The 12,792-nt window shown below is 39.9% G+C and overlaps 1 protein-coding gene across 1 annotated transcript in view; it reads left to right on the top strand.

Moving 5' to 3' along the window:
- Spink5 (serine peptidase inhibitor Kazal type 5) overlaps positions 1 to 12,792 on the top strand; it is a 71,874-nt gene that overhangs the window by 34,797 nt on the left and 24,285 nt on the right. The window contains exons 11-16 of the mRNA XM_021664017.2: positions 1,257 to 1,384; positions 3,332 to 3,413; positions 5,591 to 5,718; positions 6,311 to 6,359; positions 9,708 to 9,835; positions 12,668 to 12,752. Coding sequence (XP_021519692.1) covers positions 1,257 to 1,384; positions 3,332 to 3,413; positions 5,591 to 5,718; positions 6,311 to 6,359; positions 9,708 to 9,835; positions 12,668 to 12,752 — 600 coding nt within the window. The remainder of the gene's footprint in view (positions 1 to 1,256; positions 1,385 to 3,331; positions 3,414 to 5,590; positions 5,719 to 6,310; positions 6,360 to 9,707; positions 9,836 to 12,667; positions 12,753 to 12,792) is intronic.

Raw genomic sequence — 12,792 nt, 5'->3', positions numbered from 1 at the left:
CTCTACTATGGCCTGGTAAGGCTGCTCCCCCCCAGGGGGAGGTGATCAAAGAGCAGGCCACTCAGATTATGTCAGAGGCAGTCCCTCTTCACATTACTATGTAACCCAATTGGACTCTGAACTGCCATGGGCTACATCTGTGCAGGGATTCTGGGTTATCTCTATGAATAGTCCTTGGTTATAGAACCTACCACAGAGGGCCTCTGAAAGCCTCTGCCCTACAGACTATCAAAGCAGATGCTGAGCTTGATGGGCAACTGTTGGGCAGAATGAATGGAATTTTAGGTAAGAACTGGGAAATAGTAAGAGCTGGAGAGGACAGGGTCTCCACAAGGAGAGCAACAGAACAAGAAAATTTGAACACAGGGAACTTCCCAGAGACTCATTTCACTCTTAATCCAAGATTACCAAATGCTTCTAACATCCACATTTAAATGACATTCACATTTTAAATCATTTATGATCTCTCCATACAGCCCTCTTTCCTACCCTTACTCCCTCTCTCCTTTATTATAATCTAACTAATTTCATTAAATTTAATCTACATTCATCCAAATCATCCAGTGACCTGGTTGTCAGTGATGAAGATTTGATTCAGTTATTCTTTACTGTAAATATTTATTGTGCTCTCATTTCATAAATATAAAGCTTTAACTCTGCTCACTATTTACATATTGTAACTGGTTTTCAAGGCCACCTTTTCTTAACCACTTTCAAAACCTTTCTATCTTTACCCAACTAATTCTTAAACTGCCAAATTTATTGAAATGTTAGATTATCTCAAAAATATATGCTACTCACTGCCTCTATGGCAGTGACAATGGTAATTTCTTTTGGAGGACTTTATCATTGGATTTTCCTGAATATATCCTCAGAATAGAAATAAATCAAAATTTCTTGGAACTTTTATGAATAATTCCTTTCTTTGTACTAGTATGTATTTAATTCAGACCCAGCTACACTCTTTAAATTTGTATATGACAATTACTTATTCTTCCTACTTGTCTAGGAAAGATAACTAAAACATTTTCATATAGATATCTAGGAATATACTTTTTGAATATGTATAATTATGAATATACTTATTACATATAAATATTACAAAGATAGAATTATAATGTCTTAATAGTTTTAACTCTTTAAAGCATTGTTTTCCCCGTTAATTCATCTTGTCCAGTTTTATTGATAAGCAATGCTAATTGTGACAGATGAAGAACATAGTCTTGAACCTGAAATACCTCACTTTTCTTATTCAGAAACGCTGTAGTGAATTCCAAGATCGTGCAAAGAATGGAACGCTTTTCTGTACCAGAGAAAACGATCCTATTCGTGGTCCAGATGGAAAAACACATGGCAACTTGTGTTCCATGTGCCAAGCTTTCTTGTGAGTATGGAGCTTTGCAGTGTCAGGGAAAGAAGACACTTACACATGACCTAAGAGGACCAGCTTTGCATCATGGCAGAAACTGACTCAAAATGAGCAAAGTGGTTGAATAAGCTACAGGGACAGCATGAATAGTACAGAGCTAGGGTTCGATGCTTTCAACCGCTTGCTTTAAGATGCTCTGTTTTCTATGACTTTCTATTTCTTAAATCTGGTTACAAAACAAACCTGAATAAATATTTGGAGTTCCATGCTTGAAGCATGTAGGCATCTCTAACATAGTTAGGGTCTAGCACTAGGAATGAACTGAGTTAAGTTGCCCACAACCAAACACACTATATTCAACCACAGGCACCTATAAAATTACCTTAAATGGTACTTTAAATGCTATCAGAAAGTTAGAGTTAAGTCCTATCCTTCACAATTTAGAATAATGTAAGTAATATTTTGCTGACCTCAAATTATTTGACTATATTTATAATAGTAAAATATTTAACTTTTTTTATTGATAACCATATATGTTTAAAAAACCATCCATTCACTGTAGATAGAATATACTTTTGTTTAAGCACATGTGTGTTCTTTTAGTGTATCGCTGTATGGAATCATTGGGTTATATTAAATCTGTCTCACTTTCATCTTTTAGCTAAAACAGTCATGCATGAGCACAATATTTAATGTAAATGAAAACGAAAGGTACACGATATAGGAGGTAGGCCAGAAACATGGGCACACATCGGTGCATTCCAGTCTTAGAGCAGAGCTGAGGCACTTCTGCCCCTCATCTTCCCTGGCTATTAAGATGTGTCAGTGTCTTCTGTAATGCTGGATTTGTTTATACTAGCCACAGGATTATCAACATGGATTGCTGCAGCCATGAATCATCTGAAGGAATGGGCAGGCATGGGAGCGTTAGCAGGCCTTCTGGTGTTGGTCTCCTTGGTTTGCCTGTGGTATATATGCAAGATTAGAGTCTCACAACAGTGTGATGCAGCCATGATCATTCAGGCCTTTACAGCCATTGAAGCAGGACATTCTCCCCAAGCATGGTTGGATACCATAAAAAGCTAAAATGTTACGCTCAGGATGCGAGGCTAAGCACTGCACTCAGAGTCATCCGCTTTGGACCCAGAGAAGAGCATGTCTGATTGCATGCAGGTTGATGCCCCAGGTCCCGCCTCTGAGAAAAAGGTATCAGACGGGTCTGATGCTCTTTGGGTGGATGACACCTAAATGAACATCGGTACAAAGTCCCAATTTATTTCTAATATCAGAGATCAGACCTCTACTCTTGCCTGATGCGTCTAAAACAAAAGGGGGGAACTGTAGAGAGCTGCGGAATGCTATGCCTTAAAGATGGAGCTGGTTTCTGCCTTCCACCTTCCTGATGGTGAGTGCTCTCTGTCACGAACAATTCCACATTTGTCTAAGGCTGAGGATCTGGCTTGCTTCCATGTATGTGGACCTATCTGCATTGCCCACGTGGCATGCCTGGGTTGGCTACCCAGAGGCTATTTAAGCTGTGGGCTGGCTTTCCCCAGGGTCCGAGGATTGTTCAAGGTCCCTGAATAAACTGCATTGAAAAAAAGAAAAAAGAAAAAAAAAAGATGTGTCAGTGTATTTTCTTAAGTCTTTTTCAGCCTCTAGGTATGAGGTCACCATGATTCCAGTTTTGAAACTTCATTGGTGAATATTAGTCTTCTTTTTCTCATCACAAACAGAAAGATAATTAATAGAAAACAAGTTTACAGACCTACTACTGTCATCTTTCTTTTGATGGGAGAAACTCTGAAGATATTATAAAACCATAGACTATTAGAAGCAGTTTTCTTATTTCTTGTCATTGCGTAGTGATAAAGGGGCAAATCCTTCATCCTCAGGCTGAGAATGAAGAAGAGATGAGCAATGTGCAGAAATCAGTGGATCCTTTTATTTTTTTTAATTCAGCAAAACAGAAGCCGAAGAAAAGAAGAAGACTCAGGATGGAACCAGAAACAGAAGAGGATCTGAAAAGTCAGAAACATATGCCGTGAGTGAGAGCCACTTTTAACCCTGTTTGCCACTGTAACTGATACATTTGCGAGAGCCTGGCAGACAGTTATGATCCTTCAGTCTGGAATAATATTGAAACAAACACTATATGCAACTGATGCATTCTGTTAAGAGACAAACCATGTAAAACATACAATGGGGGAAGGTGAGCTTTGCTCCTAGTTTTGGCCAAAAGGCTTCAGTCTTTGCAAACCACTTCCCAGGGAATCTCTCCACGTACTCTCTTTGTGATGGATTCTTGAAACTTCACACTGGAGTTGATTAAAAAACAAGATTTCTGCCCAAAGTTTGTCTATGAGTCTCAACCTCTGATTCGATACCTTGATCAGTAGTCTTTCAGAGGTCATCTGTGGTAGGCTCCTGTTCCCTTTCTTCTCCAGTTTCCAATGTCTATCCCATTTGTCCTTCTGAATGAGGATTGAGCATCTTCCCTAGGGTCTTTCTTGTTGTTTAGCTTCATTAGAAGTATAGATTTTGGTATGTTTATCCTATATTATATGGCTAATATCTGCTTATGAGTGAGTATATACCATGAGTGTCTTTCTTTGGGCAGAGTACAGGTAATCTTATGGAAGAAAAGGGAGCTAGAGCTAGAAAGACCTGGAGGGGACAGGAGTTCCAAAGGAGCCAAAAACAAAAACAAAAACAAAAATCAAAAAACAAAAAACATGAGTCCTGGGTGGCCTGCAGGTACTGATACCCCAACCAAGGACAATGCATGGAGAGGACCTAAAACCCTGGCTCTGATGTAGCCCCTATTAGACTCAGTCTCCAAGTGGGTTCCCTAATAAGGGAAGCAGGGGCTTTCTCTGACATGAACTCAGTGACAGACTCTCTGATCACCTCCCCCTGGGGGTGGGGGAGGTGCAGCCTTGCCAGGCCACCAAGAAAGAAAATGCAGCCAGTCCTGATGAGACCTGATAGGCTAGGGTCAGATAGAAGGAGAGGAGGACCTCCCCTATCAGTGGGCTAGGGGAAGGGCATAGGGGAAGAAGAGGGAGGGAAGGAGGGTTTGGGAGGAGGTGAGGGAGAGGGACACAGCTGAGATTTAAATTAAATAAATTGTAATAAATAATAATAATAAAAAATTAAAAAACCAAGATTTCATAAAAGGATGAATTAAAAGAAAGTTTAGCATTTACTTGTGAGTGTGTGTGTGTGTGTGTGTGTGTGTGTGGTACATGCATACATGTGCCTGTGTATGTGTGGGTGCATAGGTACCCAGGAGCACACATGGAGTACATGGAGGGTGGTGGTCAGAGGGCAATGTGGAAGAGTTGGTTCTCATTCTCCCTTGTGGGTTATGGCCATTGAACTCAGGTCATCAGGCTTGGTGACAATTGTTTTACCTACTTAAACTCTCTCAAGTCAAAAAGCGTGATTTGTAAGTCTGAAATATTGTTATACTCATTTCGAGACTTGCATGTCTTATTATCTCCTATTGTTTTGATGATGGAAGTCTCCTACTTTTTTCCTCTAGATTGTTTTTTCCCTCACACTATCATTGAGCTAATGAGGAAACTACCTATGTAATGTTGTCTTCTTAGAACACACAGGCTGGGGCTGGGGAGGTTACTCACAGGAAGAGCTGCGCATGCCAAACTTGGCTCCTTGAGTTCAATCACTGAAACTCACTTTTAAAAAAGGAAAGCTGGATGTGGCCCCTTGCAATCGGAGTGGCATGGGGAGACAGGAGTCTGCCTGGAAGCTCATTTACCAGCTGGCCTAGAGTACATAGTGATGCCACAGCAGGGTAAAAGAACCTTGCCTGAGCAGGGTAGAAGGAAGGCAAGAAACAACTCCTGAGAGTTTCCTCTGACTTCTATGATGTATGCCTTGAGACCTTCACACGCACACACAGACACACAGACACACACACACACACACACACACACACACACACAGAAGGCTCATCAATAACAGGATATATCTAAATATACTCCTCTCCCTACTTAAATACTCTCACTTGTTTTCCAGTTTTATCACTTGCCAATTTTTATACTTTTTTCAAAGTTTGGAACTATTCTAGGTCAAGCCGCTACATATCCTAAAACGAGAGAGACTATTAAGAAATAAACATCCACATTTCAATGACGTTTATGATCTGACCAACCATGTTCATTGCCTCCAACTTTCTTCTCATTGATCATACAGAAGCTATGTGATGGATATCGCAAGGTCAGGAGGAATGGACAACTATATTGCACCAGAGAGAATGACCCTATCAGGGGCCCCGATGGAAAAATCCATGGCAACACATGCTCCATGTGCCAGGCTTTCTTGTGAGTCTAGCAGGGGCCTATGGACTTGTGAAGAGTCTGGGGCTGGGAAACTATCATGGGGAGATTTGGTGTGGGGGAGGGGCTCTCTTTAAGTAGAGATAACAATCTATTTTCTTCTAGGAATCTCTCAGCTTTGAAAGTCACATCTAACTTGTTAAAGACAAACAACAACAAAACAAACTGAGAGCTTTCCGATTATGGTTATCATGCTAGACTGCCCAGGAAACACACGAAAAAGTGATACTAGCATGAGGAATTTACAAAAATCCGAATTGTAGTAAGCAGCGGAACAGTGGTTTTGTCAGTGGCTGGGGTGGTGGAAGGTACAAGGTGTGAATGAGGGGATGCTCGGTGCCCACAGCTGCAGTTGGGCGAGCAAAGCTCCTCTTTCCTACCATGTACTTGAGAGAATGAAGCCATTCTCCTTCATTCACTAAAAAGAAAGCAAATGACAAGCTTGATGCGCAGGGCCTCTGGGTTCCCCGAGAACACTCAAAACATCAGACAACGAGATCATGTGTGTAAAAGATCTTTCCTAAAGGAATAATATTTGTTTCTTCATAGTCTCTCTCTCTCTCACCTTTTCTCATAGTATTCAAGAAGACAAAGCAAGAGCAAAGGTTAAGAGAGAAGCCGCGAAGGTAATTTTCTCAGAGCTACTATTGCAGCGCCCTCTCTGTTTGGCTGCACAATGCATGATGGTCTAGCTGTCTCACTAACATGCGTGTCTGCTGTCTAAACTGCATGCCTGATGGACACTTTTAACGCTGATAGACGTTCTAGCCCAGCTTCTCAGGAGGCTTATTTGAGCCTGGGTGTTAAAGACCAGCCTGAGTAACAAGCAGACCAGTGGCTAGGGGGGGAAGTGGGAGAGAGAAAGAGTATGTGTGTGTGTGGAGAGAGCTTTTAATGCAAAAATGATCATGATTAGATGCCTCCAACTTTATTTCATTATTGTTCACATTTTGAGGCTCATTTAGTGAGAAATCAGAATCCACTCTTTGTAAGGGATTTTTCCGTGCATTTGGCTTTTATTAGGTTTAGTTTGTTAGACAGATTATTAGGCCTTAAGATGTGCTGTTTATAAAATTAATTTACCTCTTCTACACCTTTAAAGCACGTCCAACCGACAGAACAAGATTCCAGTCATTCTAACTTAACAATACTACTGTGTGTTATCATATCTGTCAAGGGAAGCACTAACTTTCTTAATCCAAGTTACCATTATTATTTAATCTTGACTTTCCAATCACTCTTAGTCCATGTCCTTGATTTCTCAATTTCACTAATTTATATATCAGAAAGACAAACATGTCTATATGTAAACAACAGAGTATTTACACTCAGTAACAATTTACAAAATTCACCCAATGTGTATTTTGAACATCCTTGAATGTACAAACTTAGTCATTATTTGGGGGAAAGTCGACATGTTTAGAAGCTTACCTTTAAACTGACTCATTTAAAAAAAAATCACTGTTTTGTTAGGTGGAACCATCTTTTCATTGGTAATTTTGATCTGAGATTGGGCTATAGATTGTATCTGATTAGGCATTGAGCCCCGTCACTCTCACTACACTTTTTGTGCTTCTCTGCGTCACTTCCACGCCCCGACGAGGATCCCCTCCTGAGGATATTTCAAGAGCCCCAGACATCAGCCTTCTTTTCTCCCACTTAGACAAACACTGATTGTTTATTATGTGGATATGTTCTGTCCCTTTCTTTCTCAGGATACTAACCACAAACCATAGCTCAGCAATAACCTCAGCTCCTCTGGGAAGGCTTCTTCCTGAGGCTGACTGAACTTCCTCCCCTGTGACCTTTCATAGGTTTTATGTGCTGCAAACTGCAGTACAACAAAAGCACAGATGTATCTATTGGTTGCAACCTAAATGTTCTGTCTTATTCTGAAACCCAATTATAAAGATCCTCAGTGATGACCCAGGTTTATACTTCTGCTACAAGTGCCATGATCATCCCAAACTCTTTTTCTTATTTAAAACTATGATTTTCTTAATTCTTGAGAATTTCATATAGTATGCAATGAAATGTGATCTTACCCATCCTATTTCTCCCTCTACCATCCTTTTCATGCTGCCTAACACATCCTCCTTGAAGCTTTATGTCTTTCCTTTTGCTTTTCTGATTACCCACTAAATCCGATTAGAGCTGCCAATGTATATGTGAGTATGGGGCCATTCACGGGAACATGGGACTTTGAGTGGCTAGATCATCAAAGAAGAATGATTATTTCTCCTTCGTGAACTAAGCACTACCAGTAACTGCTCCTTAGTAAGGGTGGAGCCTAGAGGAAATCTTGCTCAACTATACTGGAATTCTGGCTTGATGTATCCTATGCAGGCCAACACAGCTGCTATAAGTTCACAGATGATGGTCATAGCAAATCCAGCAGTTTCACAGTAGTCCTTCCTATTCTCCAAGAAGGACTACTTAGGACTACTACTTTCATCTCCTATTTAGTGGTATGCTCCAAGAATTGGCAGGGAGGAAGTTAATTGATGAAGATGTTCTATTTAGGGCTGAACATCAGTCTCTTATTGTAGACACTGACCAATTATGCATGCCTATTGGAAAAAGAAGCTTCTATTACCGAGGCTGAAGTCAGCTTGAGTGTAAAGGTATAACCATAAGTATTTACAGGCCAGTCTGACAACATGGCCATATACTGAAACAACAAAAGCAGTTTCTACCCAGGTCCTGTTATTTCCTTAGCTGTAGGCTTTTGACCAGGATTATAGCACCAGACATAAACGTTTTTCCTGTTGATTAAGCTTCGAGTCCAATCAGAAAGGAGTAAGCTCCTCCTTGACAGTTGCTCCACTGTTGCTTCAATGGGTCTTAGTTTGCCTACCAGGTGGGAATCCTAGCAAATGATTTTAGTGCTCAGTAAGATGACTTATGTTTTTTTTTTCTCCAACAGCTTAGATAGCATCCTCTGACATGCTATCTGATATGGAGGGAAGTTTCCAGGTCACCTTGAGACTCATTTTCTATTTCCTGTAAAGTATACAGTAACTTTTACAAGAATCTTGCCATGTAATTGTGGCAAATAGCCTGTAATGTTTTGGAGACTTCCAGGGCTTTTATAACCAATAACCTACAGAGAGGTATCCCATGCTTTGTACCGTAATTTTTATTTAATAATGGAAAGAACATTTTACTTTATCCATTCAGGTTAATCCTAGTCCAGTTATTTTTTGTAAAATGCTGTGTTTTGAAATTAGCTTAGTGGTTTCCTCTTTTTATTTTTTCTTTAATCAATTTATTTATTTCTTTATTACAATTTATTCACTTGGTATCCCCACTATAGCCCCCTCCCTCCTTTCTTCCTAGTCCTCCTAACCCTTCTTCTTCTCCCCTTATGCCCTTTCCCTAGTCCCCTGAAAGGTTAGCACCTCTTCCCCTCTACCTGACCTTAGCCTATCGAATCTCATCATATGGCTTTTCACACAACTTTCCTTGGATTTATCCCTCCCCCTACTCCCTGGTTTGCTGTATACACTTGCCCTTTCCTTACAAAGCTTTTTCACCATCACTACTTAACCTCTCTCCTTCTGCTTTACCTACAATCCACTGTTTCTTTCCCTCAGTTGTACTCCTGACAAAGGCCCCTTTTGTTTACCTGCTTTCTTTTTTGATCTAACTTAATTATACATGTGAAACAATATGTTTGAAGCTATGAACCGCATATGAAAGATGACATGCAGAATTTGTCTTTCAGGCCCCAAGTTGACCTCATTCAGTATAATTTTTTTTTTTCCATACCATCATTCACCCTCGTGGTTTCACTTTTCTTTACAGCTGAGTAAATAATTGTTCATATGAGCTCTTGATAAGAACTTTGTTCTTCATGATTTATTGCAACATTATCATTTCTCTCTAAAATTCTCTTGAATCACCGAACATTATTTATTTCTCATAGTAAGGAAAGATACACCAACTTAAGATGCATCTTTTTCGTTTTCCAGGAAATGTGCAGTGAGTTCCGGGACCAAGCAAAGAATGGAATGCTCATGTGCACCAGGGAAAATGACCCTGTTGTTGGCCCAGATGGAAAAACACATGCAAATAAGTGTGCCATGTGTGCCAGTGTGTTGTGAGTATGCGCCCTCATGTCTTTGCCTTCCAAGATGCACCGTGGATTGTATGCTAGAAAAATCTTAAAAGTAGATGGACATAATATTAAGCAATATTGAATAACAAGGTGAAGTCATTTTCTGTTCACATATCCTTCTGTCTTCTAATTATGTCATGGTTAGACTCAGCACTACATGTTTATAGTACTGGACTGTCTTAATTTACAACAAAGAGAAAGTACAAGTCTCAGGTTGGATCTGGTGCTTTCTTTTTCCTTGCTCCACCTCTGATAGTCCATGATTCTGTGAATTTATTCAGATACCGTTTATTAAAAAAAAAAATCTGTGTGAGTAACTGTGGGGCCAGTGTACAGGACTGCTAAAATACCTGACCAATTAGTAGACTAGAGAACACTGTATTTTTTCTTTTTAGGATATCCTGACTCTCTGCCAGCAAAAGGCATGCCTTAGTAAGTGGAGAGTGAAGCTCCTAAGAGACAAGCTCATGAACTTCAATGTACAATAACTTTTGTCTGTCAAGCAGTCCAGGCCTTCTAGGACATTGTTTGGCTGAGTGTTGTGGGTGAAGCTGTTGCCAGAGTTCTCTCATGTGGGACAATATAGAAGGTGTCCTGTTCCAGTCGTGATCTCAGCCCATTAAGATTCAGCAGCTTCCTCTTGAGGTTGATCATAAAACTAATCTCTTCCTGAGAGTCACCACACAATAATGTTGAAAGTTTATTTACAAATTAGAACCTAGAATTTTGTACCGCATCCATCTGCTTCCCTTATCTTCAAAGAATATTTATATAAAATACAAAGTTATCAATTATCTCTGTCTTCACAGATTGTTCCATCCTTAACTATATGTTTATAATTCATTTTGAAAAGAAACTTAGAGTAAATAGATCAATAGAATAAATAATGGCCTAAGATTCATGAAATAACCGTGTTGTTTCATTGATGGTGATGATTAGATATGGTGAATGATAACAATTTTCTACTGGTATGTTATATATCATAGAAAATGACAAGAGAAGGGGGTAGGCTTGCTGGTCCACCTTTAATCTTAGAACTTTGGAGGCCAGAGCAGGAAGGTAATAAGTTTAAGGCCAGCCTAGGCTATATGGCAAGACATTTTCTCAAAACAACAACAAAAACAAAAAACAAAGCAAAACCTAGAATATTTGACTTTTGATGGACCTTATAAAACTCACTGTTCAGTCTTATTGGGCTACCATGGCTACTACTAAATATTGAACTGTAATGTAATTAACTCTGTAAAAATATTTGAATTGTTATTTGACAGTGAAGAATTGTTTCTGTTATGGTGAGTCCATCAACTGGCTTAGCATCATTCCTTGTTAGCATCAATAATATCATTGTTACTTGGGAGAAAAGGTTTCATGATTGAGATTTTAAATTAAGATAATCATGGCTTTTTAAAAATTTATTTATTTTTTTTATTAATTACCGTTTATTCACTTTGTATCCCAACTGTAACTCCCTTCCTCAGCCCCTCCCAATTCCACTCTCCCTCCCTCTTCTACACCCATGCCCCTTCCCCAGTCCACTGATAGGGGAGGTCCTCCTCCCCTTCCATCTGATCCTAGTCTATCAGGTCTCATCAGGAGTGGCTGCACTGTCTTCCTCTGTGGCCCGGTAAGGCTGCTCCTCTCTCACGGGGAGATGATCAAAGATCAGTCCACTGAGTTCATGACAGAGACAGTCCTTGTTCCCATTACTAGGGAACCCTCTTGGACTCTGAGCTTCCATGGGCTACATCTGTGCAGGGGCTCTAGGTTATCTCCATGTATGGTCCTTGGTTGGAGTATCAGTCTCAGAAAAGATCCCTGTGCTCAGATTTTTTTGGCCCTCCTTGTGGAACTCCTGTCCCCTCCAGATCTTTTAGTCTCCCACTTCTTTCATAAGATTTCACGCATTCTGCCCAAAGTTTGGCTATGAGTCCCAGCCCCAGCTTTCATACCCTTCACGGTAGAGTCTTTCAGAGTTCCTTTGTGGTAGGCTCCTGTCCTGTTCCCTATTTTCTCCCTCTTCTGATGTCCATTCCATTTGCCTTTCTAAATGAGAATTGATCATCTTATCCAGGGTCTTCCTTCTTGATTAGCTTCTTAAAGGTGTATAGATTGTAGTATGATTATCCTACATTATATGTCTAATATCCACTTATATATGAGTATATACTATGTGTGTCTTTCTGTATCCATTCTTCAACTGAGGGACATCTGGGTTATTTCCAGCTTCTGGCTATTACAAATAAAGCTGCTATGCACATGGCTGAGTAAATGTCCTTGTTGTATACTTGAGCATCTTTTGGATATATGCCTAGGAGTGGTACAGCTGGATCTTTTGGTATCACTATTCCTAATACATTAATGGCTTACAAAAGAAAACATTATGTGCAGAGGGTCTTACACATTAATAAAAATGTGTTCTTTTGTCATTGTTATTACTTTATGAGAAGTGTAATGAAGCCTTTATTTGCATGTTGTCCAAAATAATCACACCTCTTAGGACAAATCCTTTTTGTTCTGAAAAGTTTTAGTATTTATTTTCATCATCCTCATCATTTTTTGTGTGTGTGTGTGCCACCTGCACATATAGAGCCCAAAAGACAACTTTCTGGAGTTACTTCTTTTCTTCCATGATGGGTTCCAGGAATTGAATTCAGGTCATCAGGCTTGCACAAAAAAACACTTTTACATGCTAAGCCATCTCTCTGATCTAATGTCTAGAAGACTTCTGATATTTGGTTTGGGGACATTCTATTTCTTCTGGAAACATATCAGAGTAATTGAAAAACTGAGCTGAGTTTGTGTCTTCTATTGCAGCCTAGTAGAAGAGGAAGAGAAAAAAGCTGACAAAAGAGAGAATGAGATGGTTGAGACTGGAAAGACGAGGAGAGAAGCAATACAGGTATCCGTTCCAGGTCATCGGGCACGCACATGCGCAGTCA

This window comes from Meriones unguiculatus, chromosome 2 (assembly GCF_030254825.1).
Source record: "Meriones unguiculatus strain TT.TT164.6M chromosome 2, Bangor_MerUng_6.1, whole genome shotgun sequence".
NCBI classification, from domain to species: domain Eukaryota; kingdom Metazoa; phylum Chordata; class Mammalia; order Rodentia; family Muridae; genus Meriones; species Meriones unguiculatus.
Note: the sequence above shows the minus strand (reverse complement) of the source record. Positions and strands in the feature narration are given on the sequence as shown.